The sequence below is a fragment of the Wolffia australiana genome, chromosome 12 (assembly GCF_029677425.1).
Source record: "Wolffia australiana isolate 7733 chromosome 12, ASM2967742v1".
In the NCBI taxonomy this organism is placed as follows: Eukaryota; Viridiplantae; Streptophyta; class Magnoliopsida; order Alismatales; family Araceae; genus Wolffia; species Wolffia australiana.
This window is the reverse complement of record NC_135846.1, coordinates 15,330,842-15,347,284: the sequence shown is the minus strand read 5'-3', so window position 1 is coordinate 15,347,284 and position 16,443 is coordinate 15,330,842. Positions and strand designations below refer to the sequence as shown.

The 16,443-nt window shown below is 40.7% G+C and overlaps 2 protein-coding genes and 1 non-coding gene across 3 annotated transcripts; 1 reads left to right on the top strand and 2 right to left on the bottom strand.

Moving 5' to 3' along the window:
- The first annotated feature begins 4,759 nt into the window (after nt 1-4,759).
- LOC144710612 (small acidic protein 1-like) lies at nt 4,760-6,661 on the top strand. Its single transcript, XM_078584422.1, has 2 exons — nt 4,760-5,068; nt 6,413-6,661. The coding sequence occupies exon 1, from the start codon at nt 4,819-4,821 to the stop codon at nt 5,011-5,013; it is 195 nt and encodes a 64-aa protein (XP_078440548.1). The 5' UTR covers nt 4,760-4,818; the 3' UTR covers nt 5,014-5,068; nt 6,413-6,661.
- A 2,206-nt stretch (nt 6,662-8,867) lies between these two features.
- TRNAF-GAA (transfer RNA phenylalanine (anticodon GAA)) lies at nt 8,868-8,940 on the bottom strand. The gene has a single exon. It is a non-coding gene; the product is annotated as a tRNA-Phe (tRNA).
- A 343-nt stretch (nt 8,941-9,283) lies between these two features.
- On the bottom strand, nt 9,284-11,010 carry LOC144710651 (pentatricopeptide repeat-containing protein At1g33350-like). Its single transcript, XM_078584469.1, has one exon. The coding sequence runs from the start codon at nt 10,921-10,923 to the stop codon at nt 9,334-9,336; it is 1,590 nt and encodes a 529-aa protein (XP_078440595.1). The 5' UTR covers nt 10,924-11,010; the 3' UTR covers nt 9,284-9,333.
- Between the last annotated feature and the right edge of the window lie 5,433 nt (nt 11,011-16,443).

The following is a 16,443-nucleotide window of genomic DNA, read 5'->3' as shown; positions in this document are numbered from 1 at the left end:
ACGTTCGGACCTTGGTGATCTGCACTGTTTCGACCTCACGCCGCCTGTCCAAGGGCGACCTGCCGCCGACGCTGATCACTCCCGCACCCTCGTTCTCACCGGCATCGCTCCATCATTCAGGACTCCCGCCTCTTACGGATCTCCGGATACGCATATCTGTCGCCAGCGCGACATCGGTACCCTCACTCGCTCTCCTTTTTTACGTCCTTTACTTTCTTTAGTGCACTTTCGATTCGCCTCCTCCGCGCTCGGGATAGGTAGGTGAGCGTGAGACAGGTTGAGAAAATGACGAATATTTCTCGAGAGTCTTCACCCGTCCGGTATGAGTCGGGAAACCCCGACGCGTGTGAGCACTTCAACGGGGATTCCCCGTTCGGCGACGTACTCGCCCTCGACCCCCCTCGGGCGAGGTTCAGGAGGCCTGACAGGCCTCACTCAAGTGACCCGTCATTTCTCTGGAACGGCACCCACTGCTCGTCGGCGCACGCACGTACAACATTAGGACTTTCATACATTCATTCTCGTCATATTATCTGTCTGCCCGCATCCTTCGGACGACGTCGGTCGACGTAGTCCGATTAGTTATCTATACGGCACCGAGCCCGTATCCTCGGTGACGATCGGACGACGTCGTGACGACGTTCGGCATCAAGCTACCAGGAAACTTCGTCTCCTATCCCCAGGAGGACGTATCCAACTTATTCGGCGTGTCCTCATGAGTATCCCGCTACATACTCTTGCGGTCCACTCACTATCTCTCACCGTTCTCCACTCTGTGGAACGCCTATGCGCGCGTTTCTTATGGTCTGGTCACCTCGAGGGAGAGAGCCGTCATCATTGGGTTTCTTGGGCGAAAGCATGTCGACCGACGGATGAAGGGGGTCTAGGGATCAGATGCCTCTCGGACGTCCAGTACATGCTTCATAAGAAACTCATATGGCGTATGCATACCACACACTCCCCATTGGGGAGTTTCATCTTAGCCAAATACGGCAAATGGGCCCGACGCGAGATAGATATCCGGGGTCCTAAGAGATGGCGGACGTGGCAGCACCACTGGCTTGAGATGGTTCAAGTCACACATTGGCATATAGGCCGAGACGACATTAGCGCGTGGTACGATACCTGGCATGCTGATGAGCCACTCGCTTGCCACCCACAATCGTACCACACCGAGTGAGTCTCACTGTGACCCAGTTGCTTAGAGGCAACACGCCACACCTATGGGAGCAGCATGGTCTCCCCTTGGACACACTACCCGAGGTCCAGACTACGCCAATTGACTCTAGTTTTGATTGTGCTATCTGAACACTCACACCCGACGGAGCCTACACGTGTCGCTCCTCTTGGGAGCATTTCCGTGTGAAGCCCCCCCCACAGCACTAGGGTCGTCGCATCTGGCATCCGGCGATCCATACGCGCCTCCTTTTTCCTCTGGAGACTCCTACACCGCGGCCTCCAGATTGATGACCAAGTGACTCGTATAGGTCTTTCTCTCAGTTCCCGCTGCCATTGTTGTCCCACCCTCCCGCACATGGAGACGATGGACCACCTTTTCTTTCACAGCGAGACAGCACTGGCATGCTAGCGCCTCATCACGGACTGCCTTCGTCCTCTGATCCCGTCTGAGTGTTTTGGCAAGTTTATCCTCTCGCCAACCCGCTCTACACGACGCCCCATCCTCCACATCACCATAGCTTATCTTCTATGGGAGATTTGGAAAGGGCGAAATTCTTATCGTTTTGCAAGTACACCCATGCGCGTCGTGGACATCACGCGTTGAGTTCAGCTGTGGCTTCGGCGCATTCATCATCTACTTCCCCCTTGAGTCAGTCGATCAGCACTAGCCTGCGACCTCCTCCGTTCCATCGGCATTCAGGTGACCCCTGGCCCCATCCGCATTCAATATCGAGTTGTTTATTGGCTTCCACCACCAATAGGCATTCTTAAATTGAATGTAGATGGTGCGGCCAAAGGGAACCCGGGGCCAACAGGGGGAGGAGGTATCCTCAGAGACCATACGGGGAATATACTCTTTGCCTTTTCTACTTTTTATGGCATACAAACTAATACAGTAGCCGAGGCTATGGCGATTCGTGATGGTCTACTCCTCTGTGAGGAACGAAACCTTCACAATATCGTCGTGGAATCGGACTCATAGATATTAGTTGATATGCTTCGTCTAGGTACATGCTCCTAGTGGCGACTCCGCCGTGCGCGGCAAGACATCATGCGGTGCCGTTCTCGCATAGCCTGCTGTCATCACCAGATGCGAGAGGGCAACCAGACAGCAGATGCCCTCGCCAACCACGTGGTACATGCACGAATCCCCTCCTCTCTCTTTCATTCTTGGCAAGCGCTCCCTCCCACAACTAGAGGCTGCTATCACCTCGATCGTCTTGGCATGCCCACCCTCCGCACACGGCGCATCCTCGTGACGCCAGGCCCGCGGGATTGGAGGATTGCGTGGAATGTTGGAGCTAGAGGCGTGGACAGCGCCCGCCTCGACTAGAGCCTTCACCACGAACTTCCTCGATCCCACTTGACGAAGGAGAGGACACCTCCCGCACTACATCGTCATCGCGGACCGGCTTTGGTGGGACGACGACGAGCACACTTCCGCGAGCACCTGTGAGGTATCACTTATGTATCTTTTCTTTTCCTCAAATATGGGCGTGGGCGAGTGGGATCTGAGTGTAATTGGGATATTTATACTCGCTCCACACCTATAAACATTGATAAACACTTCATTTTATAAATAAAAATCCCATGGGTGGCGTCCAGGGCACGGAGGTATCGGTCTGCGGGCACAACCCCTGGCGTTGGCCGTACCCGGCACCGTGTTTTTTGCCGATAAAAAAAAAAAAAGGCTACCAGTCTTACCTGCCAATTTAAAGAGAGGAAACTTTACTCACACTTTTGGTTAGGAGTAACCAACATTGTGTTGTACATACGATGCATTAGTACATGCGCTCAATACGTGCTAGTAATGGCTGACGTGCCCACATTACTCGCACGCTTTTTATGATCTCAAAGACTTTCTCTCCATTGGTGAAGGCTGCTTGACTTGATGCAGAAGATCAAGGTCAGCACGCCACTTGACTACCAATTTAGCCCTTACGAGTTTAGTTGTGTGACATTTGGATATCTTTATAGACCTAAGATGGTGGATAAATAAACAAGGTAAACAAGGAACTACCCTCAAAATTTAAGCTCAAAATCTTTCTAGATCATTAAACATCTTAATTCAAAATTTTAAAAAATCTGAGTTATCCAATTTTGTCTCTCCTCCTTGATCCATGTGGTGGATTGCCAGAAAAAAGTTAGTTCATAGAAAAAATTTTGAGGAAGACTATGAAAATCAAGAAACTTTTAAAAACAATAATAATTATTATATTTTTTGGCTTATAAAATTATGTTATTAATTTTTCAAAAAAAAATTCATTGATGAATTTAATGTCCAAAAAATTCTATAAGAATACCAAAAATAGGAAAACTCTAAATTCCATTCTAAAATATTTAATAAACCTTTAAAAATATTTAAATAAATCTAAATATATATATATTATGAATTATAAAATATTTTATAATTAAATTAATATCAGAAAATCTTGTTAGATACCATAAAATTGATACAAATACGAATCTCATTCTAAAAATGTAATTAATCATTTAAGGCACAAATAAAAAGCATTTATGACCATTTCAATGAAAATAAACACATAAGATACATGAAATTATAATCAAAACTAGCATGTTATTTGTAATTATCAAGGTGTGAGGATGAAGGTGCAGCGCCCATGTGATGGTAGATTGACATGTACTTGGACTGGAGTGCTACACAGGCGGAAATTGTTGGAACGTGTCAAGCTCCCAACTCACTATACAGTATTGAGGGGTATACCAAATTATTGCAACAGTTATGTTCTAGATCTTAGAAAATAGTATCATGCCTATTTTCTACATAACCACTAAGGCCTTTGTTTGTTCCTAATAAAAGTCCATGATTCTTTATTTTTTGTCCCATATTTGGAGTGTCCTTTGAACACTACTCTTTTCAAAAATGAGTCTCTCTCCCTCCATTGTGCAAAGGGTGTTCTCATGACGGTGACGATGAGGGTATTCTCCAAGCATCTATTGTTTTATCATATTCATTATGTTCTGGATTTGTTCACATTCAAATATGTTTCCAATAGTGTTTACTCTCAACACAGAGAGACAGAGATGGCAAGAGAGAGACAGACAGAGATGAGAAACAAAATGGTTTTAGCCTTTAAAAGAAAGTTTCACGGAACACACAACCACACTACTGCACAGCACAAAGGCCCGCTCACAACCCCACAACTACACTGCGTAGAACCCTGCGTGGTGCAAAGTGTGGATGCTCCACCAGTTGCGCAATGTGAGTTTCAAATTGGCAACACACCCCGCAACAATCGCACATCTAACGAAAAAGTTTGTCCCTAAACTCGAGCCTTCTCTTCGATCCAATAGGGTCAAACTTCATTTTTGAGGTAGCCTATTTTGTCAGCCCAATGGGCCCAGATTTCATCTTTGGGCTCTCCTCTTTTCGGCCCAATAAGACACAAGTTTCATATTGAGCTATTCCCATCCCATTGACCCAAATTTCATATAGGGCTCAAATTTCATATATAGCTCTCCCCTTTGGGCCCAACAAAAGCCCAAATTTCAAGCTTTAGATCAACCCATTTAGGCCCAATAAGGGCCCAAATTTACATAGGAAGATCGAGTCTTCTTCACGCCCTTAATCCTAGTTTGAGAGCCTGCTAGGGTTGAGATCTCCATCGAGGTGTGGAGATGAAGCAATCGCCATTGTACAGCATCAGTATGTACCAGCAGGAGCTCATGGCGGAGGAGCAGGCGGGGCTCGCCATGGGGATGGAGGTGGACGACGCCGACTCGCTCGAAATCTTGGGCGAAGTCGAGCGCCAGCCTTCCGACGCTGATTTCTTCAACAATTTCGAGGATGATTTCGATGATTCCGACATCTGATCCTACGTTTTTCAGTCTGATTTCATCCTATGCCTGGAATTCCTAAAGTAAAAGGGTAAAATTTCTGCCCTGTTATGCACCAATTCCAATGACTGGAAGACTGAATTATGAATGCTGGGTGTTGAACAAAAACATCACTTTGTCCAATCTCGTGTAGCTTAAAGCAGATTTTGCTTCTTATCGGCGTGTTTGTGCTGGTGAAAAAGGGTAGTTAATGTCTGATCAATGATCTCTAATCTTTGTTGTATAAACTTTCCCTTTATTCCAGAGAGTCACTTTGAGGATTGTTTGGGGCAGTTAGTCTAGTTTCTCATCTTCCTTGGAAGGATTGGTCCTCCAACTCTCCCTCGGCATCAAAGAAAACAAAATGCTGAAAAAATAAGGTTTCAAACTGATTTGTCAATGGATTTATGAACAAGCTGTGGTCTAAACGTAAACAGAATTGTTCCAAGAATTATAAGAATTTTGATTTTAGATTATGAGAAACCTAAGCAAATTTATTTCTGATGAGTGATCTCTAGTCTTTCTTGGGTAATTTTCCCTTTTTTCCGGTGAGATTCTTTGAGGATTGTTTGGAGCAGATAGTGTAGCTTCTCATCTTCCTTGGGAAGGATTGGTCCTGCAACTCTCCCTTCCTCTAGAACGCCACCGATAGCTGATGTAAAGTGCTCTCTGATTCCCATCTTTCTGAATAGAACTCCCTTAAATGTCCATAATTCACTTAATTCTCTCATAATCTATCATCTAGATTCTTATATTTGTAGGAACATTTCATTTTACTTTCAGACCACAGTTTGTTCATAAATCCACGGAAAACTCAGTTTGAAACCTTACTTTTTCCGCGTTTTGTTTCTTTGATGCGCCGAGGGCATCTTATTTGTACCTCGTGTTGTTAAAATTTTATTTTTGAATAATTTATTGATAGAACTTCAGTTTTTTTTAGAAGTATTATCATACATCCTTGTGATTTATCTTGATAATTCAAAAACAATGTTGAGGTTGTTTTTATCCTTGAAGGCTTTACTCTCTGAATCTATCTTCTGACAATCTGAAATGGGTTCTTCATGTATATTTAATATGTGTGACTTACAATTAAAAAAAAACCGTCACATGAAAAATATTGTGAAAACCAGAAATAAGGCATGTCATCTATGTTGATGTGAAGATACAAGAGAGCTTTCAAATGATTGGTAGCACTTGTTAGAGTCCCGCATGGTCATATGTGACAACATTTTGATCTGAAATTTCCCATTTTTTGGCACCAAAATAGTGTACTCAGTATATCTTAACAAGGGAAAATAAAATGAGAAATGATCAAGGAAACAGGATGTTGACCCAAATAATTATTTGACTGGGCCATTCTCTTGATAGTATTCCATGTAAACTTTTCATCATATAGGTTCATGCTCCAGTTGGGATAGAACCGGTGGCGTAAATATTTCCCCTGAATCCATGTGTAAGCAGAGCGCCAAGACATCAGGTGCTTAAAAAGTGAATTAGAAAGTGTGTTTTCAAGTTGTAATAGAATTCATTTTGTGCTGGTGTTCGGCCTTTGTAATGGATGTGATATGTTATCTGCTTTAGGCCATTGTAATGCTAATTGGATATGTATCCAGATCTATATGAAAGTCCTTTGTCCAAATCAAAATCCAGCAAGAATAGAGCGTTTCAGCCATTTTTACCCAGATCAACAACAATTTCTGGCTCCTTAGCTTGATGCCTCCTAATAAAATGTGATCCATCGATTACAAGATCATATATTTATCATCTTAATCACATCTTTTACGAATTTTAGAAACGTTAACAATGGACTAGTATTTAGTAATCAGTCAGGAAATTGCAAATATTACGGCATAAATCAGAAGTCTTAAACAATGCTATTTGACCCCAATTTCTAGATCATTACTAGCATAATTAAAATGGGCAATCGATATTCACATAATTTCTTACAATAGATGTTTGAGGATTCATTAGCATTTTAGAACATCAGATCTTATTCTTTCCATTTGGTTCCTTCAATGAGTCATCTCAAGCGGCACAAAGGTCATGCTTCTAGGCATATCCATGCAGTCCTAATCTTCTTCTTTGTCAGCGGCACCATTCCAATCACACCAGAGGGAAGGACATTCAAAAAGAAAGGTAGAATGATGGACATCCAAGGAGAGATTTGAATGGATATTTCTTACCTAATGTCTTTTTTATAGTGTACGAACATTTTAATTATATCCTCCTATACCCAGTAAAACTTTTTTGTGTGACCCTCTTGTGTCATGCAACATTCTGTTTAATGAGTCTCAACTTCCAATAACTCTTTATTAGCTATCCAACCATATAACAAAACCCCATGAGCATGAGGCTAAAAATGAGTAAAATGAGTTTTATGGAAAATTTAGCTTTAACAATTAAAACTTAGAACTTGTTAACCTTTGAATTAATAGATTAGAAATATCTTAATTTTTATTGCAACATAAGTGAACTTATTATTTCAAATATTGATCTCAATGACAATATAATTAACAACTAATGTTAAAATTATTAATTATGCTGGTGTGTTTACTTCGTGTACTGGAAAATGATCTACATCTTTAGAGACTCCCTTTTACCCCCATTAACTTGAAAATTATGTTCATAATTATGGGTATAAAATTTAAAAATCACGATGATTACACAAAATTTGGAAAAAGCATACCTTTAAGAGCATTTGTAACTTTAGTTTAAGTATAACTTAAAATGCTGTCCTATCCATCATATTTTATGACTTAAAAACATACTTTAAAAAAAACAGTAATTTGATGAAATATTCACTTTTATTGCCTAGCGTAATTTTGGATCAAGAAGTTTTGTCAAAATAACAAATTTAGGAAGACAAGTGAGATAATGTGAACATTAAATATATAGGGAGACTGTTTGAGATAATGCCCATCAATTTTTAGAAACAAATGGCTTTGATTAAATCTATTTAATAAAAAGGATGATAATAAAAAAGACATTCAGAGTTTGGTTATTTACTCAAAATGATAATGAACTTAGCAATTTCTCTGAAATTAAAAGGTAAACTTGTGCATATTTTCATAAAAAACCAACTTAATATGTGGGAATGACACGGCTAAGTTAGGATTAAAGTGGAAAACAAAGTAAGAAATTCTCTCTGAGGTAAATGGCAGGGGTAATATGATATTAAAATGTCGGTTGAGAAATTAGGAATGTCATTGTACTAAATGCCAATAAATCAAGCCTGATTTAAAAAATAATAATAATAAATCAAGCCTGATGAGCGAGAGATCTACTACAATAGTTCGAAATTTAATGGAAAGATAACCATAATATTTTGAATAAATATGCGACTGAATGCTCAATTATAATGAATCGAAATGTTAACTGTATTCTCAAATATAATGATGAATGCTCTTCTCCAGCCTACTTCATGACAAAGGACTTTTGTTTACAAATCAATTATTATTTGAACATTGGATCTGTAATAAGTTTTTGGGATCAACTTTTTACAATCTCCGCATTCATTTTATCCAAAGATTGACTTAACCCGCAGAAAATAGTTGTATTCTTTACCTCTTATACTATTCGGAAGTGAGTACGAACCCAAGATCAGTTGAGTTTAAAGTTTGTGAGTAATTATAAATTAGGATACTCAAGTTGAATATATTTAATCATGAAATTTTTTTCAAGCGTTGATGGTATCTCACATATTGATTTCATGAGTGTAAATTATTAAAAATACACAAGTCTGTGGTGAAGAGGGATAACGCGAAAGAAAATCATACACCAACGACATAGAAAGTCTCATGAAGTTGTCATTCGCAAACCGCAACCCAAAAAGTTAATTTTCAAAAATGAAATGCGGTGAGCGTGGATCGAACACGCGACCTTCAGATCTTCAGTCTGACGCTCTCCCAACTGAGCTATCCCCGCCTGACGATCTTAATTTGTTGTCTAAAATATTAAACTAAATTTTTTGATGCTCGTTCTCTCATCTGCCCTGGGGGATAAAGAGTTACAACATGCCCTCACCATGTTCCTCAATAACTTTAATCTCTTTAAGCTGAATTCTTGATCTTACAGATGTCTCATGCAAACTAAACCAAGAGACAGTATGGGATTAGGAAAAAAACGGAGAAAAATGTGCGAAAATGTTTATCTTTGAATGGGCGAAGAATCCGAACCATGTTCTTCAACAGCTTCTGTTTCGTAACGCCGTCTTCTTGATCTTATAAAAGAACATCTCGAGCAGACTTGCCCAAGAGACATCAGAATAGGTTTTTTCCTTTGATAATTTCCACTAAAATATAAAGAATCTCTGAGAAATTACTGCACAGTAGAGTGTAATTCCAAGAGCACCTCCAGAAGCTCTACAATCTCCACAACCAGAGGATTCCTTCGATCCCCAGAGTAGAACTGGTGAAGCTGCCCTTCCAGCTCAATCCAGCTGCAACCAGGCAGCTTCCTGCCCCCCTTCTCCTTCATCTCCTTCCTCACACTGCCCATCTCCTCCCACCTCCCAGACCAACTATACAAATTCGCAAGAAGCACTGCATAGCCAGCATTCATGGGATCAAGCTCAAGCAGCTTCCTCACTGCTGTCTCTGCCATCTTCATCTTCCCATGCACTCTACAGCCATTCAACACAGCCCCCCACACGACCTCGTCCGGCGCCATCTCCATCCCCTCCACCACCTCCATTGCCTCCTCCAGCTTCCCCGCCCGGCCGAGCAAGTCGACGAAGCAGCCATAGTGCTCAATTCTCGGCGCCAAGCCATAATTCGCCGCCATGGCGCCGAACAGCCGCCGCCCTTCGTCCACCTGCCCGCCGTGGACGCAGGCGTTGAGCAGGCCGACGAAGGTCACCTCATCCGGCGCCGCCCCCGCCTTCTCCATCTCTTGGAACCTCGCCAGCGCCTCCGAGCTCCGGCCATGGAGGGCAAGGCAGTTAATTATGGAGTTCCAGTGGGTGACACTCTTGTTGCGCATTTCATCGAACAGGTGGCGGGCATGGTGGAGGCTGCCGCATTTGCCATAGACATCAAGAAGAGCGTTGGAAACGAAGCGGCTGTCGGCGATGCTGTTGCGGTAGGCATAGCCGTGGAGGGATTTCCCCGATTGGAGGGTGCCGAGGTGCGCACAGGCGGAGAACGCGCAGACGAGCGTCGTCTCGTTGGGCGGCACCGAGGCCGCGATCATCCGCCGGAACAAGGCCAGCCCATCTGAAAAGAACCCATTTTGGGTGTACCCAGCAATGATAGAATTCCATGAAGGCACATCTCTCTCAGGCATTTCTTCGAACACCACGGTGGCCTCGGCCACCATGCCGACCTGGGATAACCCAGTGATCATGGCAGTTCTTGAGATGGTGTTCTTCTGAGGCAATTCGTCGAACAGGCGGCGGGCGGCGGCGATGTCGGAGGATCTGGCGTAGGCGTCGAGGAGGGAGGTCTGGACGACGCCGTCGCGGTGGAAGCCGGACTTGGAGATGAGGGAATGGACGGCGGAGATTGAAGGGAGGGTTGAGGATGAGGCGAAGGATCGGAGGGCGGGGGGGAAGATGAACTGGTTGGGGCGGGGACGAGAGCGGCGGAGAAGGATAATGAAGAGATGGGCGCCCGAGGAAGGAGAAGAGTGGGAGTAGGCGGAGAGCATGGCGGTGTAGAGGAAGATGTTTGGCGAGGGAAGGGAGTCGAAGATGGCGCGGGCGTAGGGGAGGTGGGAGAGAGTGTTGGTGCAGAAGCGGACGAGCTTGAAGCAGAAGAATTGGGTTTGGCCATGGCCGAGGACGACGAGGTGAGCTTGGAGCTGCTTGAGGTGCCTGAGGTGAACGCATCTCGATATTGTCCGCAGGACGTGATTGTTCAGGGCGGCACCCGGCTTGTCATCCTCGCTACCAACATTAGAGACCCTCATTCCATCTCTTTCTCTCAGGTTTTTTCTCTCGCTCTCTCTGGTAATCTCTCTCTCTCTCTCTCTCTCTCTCTCTCTCTCTCTCTCTCTCTCTCTCTCTCTCTCTCTCTCTCTCTCTCTATTTCTCTATCTTTCTCCCTCAATTTCTCTCTCTATTTCTCTCTCTTTCTCTTTCTCTCTCTCTTTCTTTCTTTCTTTCTTTCTTTCTCTTTCTCTCTCTCTCTCTCTCTCTCTCTTTCTTTCTTTCTCTCTCTCTCTTTCTCTCTCTATTCTCACTCACTCTTTCTCTCTCTCTCTCTCTCTTTCTTTCTTTCTCTCTCTTTCTCTCTTTCTCTCTATATAAGTCTATTTCTCTCTCTCTCTCTCTCTCTTTCCCTCTCTCTCTCTATATATATATATCTCTCTCTCTTTCTCTCCCTTTCCCTCTATATATATATATATATATATATATATATATATATTTCTCCCTTTCTCTCCCTTTCCCTCTATATATATATATATATCTATTTCTCCCTTTCTCTCTCTCTCTTTCTCTATCTCTCTCTATTTCCCTCTCGTTCTCTCTATTTATATATCTATTTCTCTCTCTCTATTTTTCTCTCTCTATTTCTCTCTCTTTCTCTCTCTATTTCTCTCCTTCCCTCTCGTTCTCTCTCTATTTCTCTCTTTCTCTCTTTCTTTCTTTCTCTCTATCTCTTTCTCTTTCTCTCGTTCTTTCTTTCTTTCTTTCTTTCTCTCTCTCTCTCTCTCTTTCTCCCTCTCTCTCTCTTTCTTTCTCTCTCTATTTCTCTCTTTCTCTCTCTCTATATATCTCTATTTCTCTCTCTCACAATTTTTCTCTCGCTCTATTTCTCTCTCTATTTTTCTTTCTCTCTCTTTCTCTCTTACTCTCTCTATATCTCTCTCTCTATTTCTCTTTCTTTCTCTATTTCTCTCCCTATTTCTCTTTCTCTCTCTATTTCTCTCTCACCCTCTATTTCTTTCTCTCTCTCACCCTCTATTTTTTCTTTCTCTCTCTCTCTAATTATCTCTCTCTATTTCTCTCTCTCCCTCTATTTCTCTTTCTCTCTATTTCTCTCTCTTTATATATATATATATGTATATCTATTCTCTCTCTATCTCTCTATCTCTCTCTATCTTATCTCTTTCTCTATTTCTCTCTCTGTTTCTCTTTCTCTCTTTCTCTATCTTACTCTCTCTCTATATATATCTCTATCTCTCTATCTCCCTATTTCTGTCTATTTCTCTCTCTATCTCTCTCTCTCGATTTCTCTCTCTATTTCTTTCTCTCTGTCTCTCTATCTCTCTCTGTTTATCTCTCTCTCTCTATTTCACTTTCTCTCTTTCTCTATCTTACTCTCTATATATATCTCTCTCTATTTATCTCTGTCTATTTCTCCTTATTTCTCTCTCTCTCTCTCTCTCTCTCTTTCTCTATCTATTTTCTCTCTTTTTCTCTTTCTCTTTCTCTATTTCTCTCTCTCTTTCTCTTTCTCTATTTCTATCTCTCTCTCTCTCTCTTTATTTTTCTCTCTTCCCTATTTCTCTTTCTCTCTCTCCCTCTATTTCTCTCTCTCCCTCTATTTCTCTTTCTTTCTCTCTATTTATCTTTCTCTCTCTCCCTCCATTTCTCTTTCTTTCTCTCTATTTATCTTTCTCTCTCCCTTTGTTTTTCTTTCTTTGTCTCTATTTATCTTCCTCTCTGTCCCTTTGTTTCTCTTTATTTCCCTCTATTTATCTTTCTCTCTGTCCCTCTGTTTCTCTTTCTCTATCTCCCTCTATTTCTCTTTCTCTCTCTTCCTCTATTTCTATTTCTGGTTCTCTCCCTCTATTTCTCTTTCTTTCGGTCTCATTCTCTCTTTTTCTCGCTCTTTCTCTCTCTGGTTCTCTCCCTCTCCCTCTCTCTTTCCCTAGTAATTGTTGCCATGTTAAGTATTGCATTCATATGATACATTTGTATCTTATTTTGTTGAATAGAAATACTGCCAGTATTTATTATAAAAAATCTCTATATGGTTTTATGTATAACATTATAGTGATACATGGTGATAACATGCAAATAAGAGCTAATAAATGCTAATTTTGTCATATTTTTGGGCTTTAGTGTTTAAAAAAACATCCAACTCTAGTGCATGTTATCATGATTTTATGTTAAAACAATAATTTTCTTAATTTTCAAGAGAAACACTAACTTTGATAAATGATTAGGTTAATTAACACATTTTAAACGTTTGTAGAATTGAAATTTATAAGAAATTAAATGTGTTAATTGACCTAGTTCCATAAACAAAACAAAACAGAAAAAAATTATCACTAAAACTGAGGTTAGGAATTACTAAAGCATTTTTGTGCATTAATAAATAGTTTTTTGCAATTTATTTCAGTTGATTTTAAATAAAAATCATTTTTTAAAAACTGGCCCTTATTGGGCCTGTTTAAGCGCTAACGGACTGGCTGATTTGCGCAGAGCGTACACGGAGCGAGCAAGCCAATCAGGCTTGCGATAGGAGTCTTCGGTGCGCGACACACACATACACAGCACTGTGTGTGTCGCGCACCACGCATGAGCAATTGTGGACCAATGAGATTGCAGATCGCCATAGTCCACGTATGCCTCATTTGTGCAAAGTGTATGTACACAGCGCCGTGCGTACGAAGGACAACGCATACGCGGCACCACGTGGCCCAACCGCAATGCGTCGTTCAGCCTGCATACAAAGCAAATAATATCAAAGAAAAACAGAATCCGAAGAACAAGTACTTCCGATTCCGTGGCGATAAAATTGGGGAAAGGAGAAATTGAACTCTTTTCTTGATTTTGAAGCTTGAGGAGAGTAAGCCTTGCTCCCTTGAAGACTCAAGAACAGCTGGGAGAGCAATTCAAGCTCGATTTGGACCGCAATTTTGATGATCCGGCACCGCATTCTTCCCCAAACTGAAGCATCAATTCGGGGAAATCTAGGTGTTCATTGAGCGGAATCCTTCCAGATCAATTCACAGATCATTCCTGGTACTTCTAGGCTTGTTTTGAATTCAATTTGCACTCGATTTAGTGTTAAGTTTTAGCAATTTTGTAGTTTAGTTTAGATGCAAATTTTCTGCTGAATTTCCGATTTTAATTGTGTTCATCCTCAAATTTCCTTGTTTTCGAATCGTTTAACATTCATTAGTCCAGGTTAAATCATTTTGAATCGAAAAGGATCTTTTATTAACTCACATTAGTTTCAAATTCCTTTAATTAGCAGATCATGATTACGATTTTCCAACATACGGTAATTCTTAATTTCAAAAAATAAATAAATAAAACTCAGTTCGATTTTTTGATTCTCGATTTACCTCGTTTTAGAAGTGATTAGCATTCTGCAGTGGAGATCAAACCGATTTGGATCAAAATTAAATCTCCGACAACTCGATTAGCTCTCAATTGCCTGGATTAGCAAAGCGTAGCCGCGGATATCTTTCCAATTTTGAAATAAATTAGATAAAAATGCAAAACACCATAAAATGTCACCTTTTGGTTCAAATCCGTGAGAAGTTTGGATTAGATTTTACAAAAAGACTTGTAATAAATAAATTCAGGTTTTCTATCTTTTTCAAACCATTTCTAATTCACTAAATAACCCAAAAACATAATTCAAACTGAATTAAGTTTTTGGGTAAAATAAATGAGGAATGCTAGTGGTAGATTTTTGTTTGGGCCTAGTGATTAAAACAAATTAACGAAGAGTAATGCTAACTTTCCAAAAATCTAAATTCAAACAGATACATAGTTAATATAGTCAGGGGATTATTAGTAATTCTTATCAAGAATTGCTAACTAATCATAAATCTGATTCTCATTGATAAGAATTTTAGAAACTAAATCTCTATTAATTTTGATAAATTGAATTAAGAAAAAAGGTAGAAGGTTAAATATAACTACAAGCATGGTTTTAACTTGAGTAAAAAGAGTGTCATATCAGTTCCAATTTAGTCGACTCTACCTTCATCGATCAAGAATCGTAGATTCACCAACGCTTCCCTAGGGTTTGACCCCTTACTCGAGTACTAAGGGTTATAACAATTTTTATTGCTTAAGTTTGAAAACCCTTAAATAACGACACATATAAAAACATAATTTTCGAACTTATCACATGGGATACTTCTGTTTATATGCATGGTACCTGTTAATAAATTTCCAGTGCAAAATAATGTGTTAATTTTTTTTCATGTTTCATCACCAGATTGAATCTTGATAGATTGTTGGAACTGATGGTGATGCTCCTCAAATTGATATTATAAAACCTTTCCCAAACATCATCTGTGGTATCCAAATGTGATACTTGGTCATGTAACTCAGAGTTAATTGCTTCAAGTATACTGAATTTGGTGATAAAATTGTGTTATTTATCCTTATAAATAGATTTGTGCACTGCATTATAAAGCCCGTTGACCTTCTAATTCCACAAGGGACACTCATGTTTATGGACTATGTATTCATCCTAGTCTTCCATGTGGCATACTAAGTGTAGGGGGAAGAAGGTGAGATTCAATTTCACAAGACCTTCTCTACAACTTTTTTGGACTAAATGGTGGTGATATTCTTTAAGAGGGAAAGGGGGAAGTAAATTAATGTTTATGCCTTCTATTCGTGTTGTTCGTGTTTTTTTTAGATTTGTTAAGAACCACTCACCTCACATTCTTTCTTTGGGTCAGTTATTCTTTTACCTTTGTTTGGGGCACACAATTAATAGTCCGTTCGCTTAGGAGTCCAATCAAGTCAATATAAATATTCAGTTGTTGCTTCCAAATGTGATACTTGGACACGTAACTCAAAGTTAAATGCTTGAGGTATACTGGATTTTGCAATATCATTATGTTATTTCTCCTTGTAAAAAGATTTGTCCACTGCCTTATGAAGCCCATTGACCATTTAATCCCACAAGGTATACTCCTGGCCATGGAATATGCATTTATTATAATCTTCCATCTTGCATACTAAGTGCCATCATGTGTAGGGGGTCGAAGGTGAGATTCAAATTCACAAGACCATCTAACTAAGTGGTAGTTATATTCTTTAAGAGGGAAGGGGGTGCAGTGAATTACTGCTTATGCCTTCTATTCATGTTGTCCATATTTGTCTCGAGACTGGGCACACGGTTACATACTCCAGCCTCTTAGGAGTCCAATCAACTCAGTATAGATATTTAAAAATTGCTTCCAATTGTACTGCTAACAGATCACATTTGTCGAATCACACAAAAATGCTTGGTGCTTGACGCCTATCTCAGCTCCCTTAAAGTAGACTTCGCTATATCCCCACATTGCTACCTACTTCATTTGGAACAATTTTCACCGGAGTCACTTCTACATTCACAATCCGCTTGTTGAGTCCTCACAAAGTCAATTAGATTCTGTACGATTATTCAATCACTAGTAAATAGTTCTTCACTTTCATATCACAATCAGTATCTCAATAGTGAGTGCATATGTAGTTCTTTACTTTCACTACGGTAGTTCAATCAGTGAGTGCAAATCTCACTT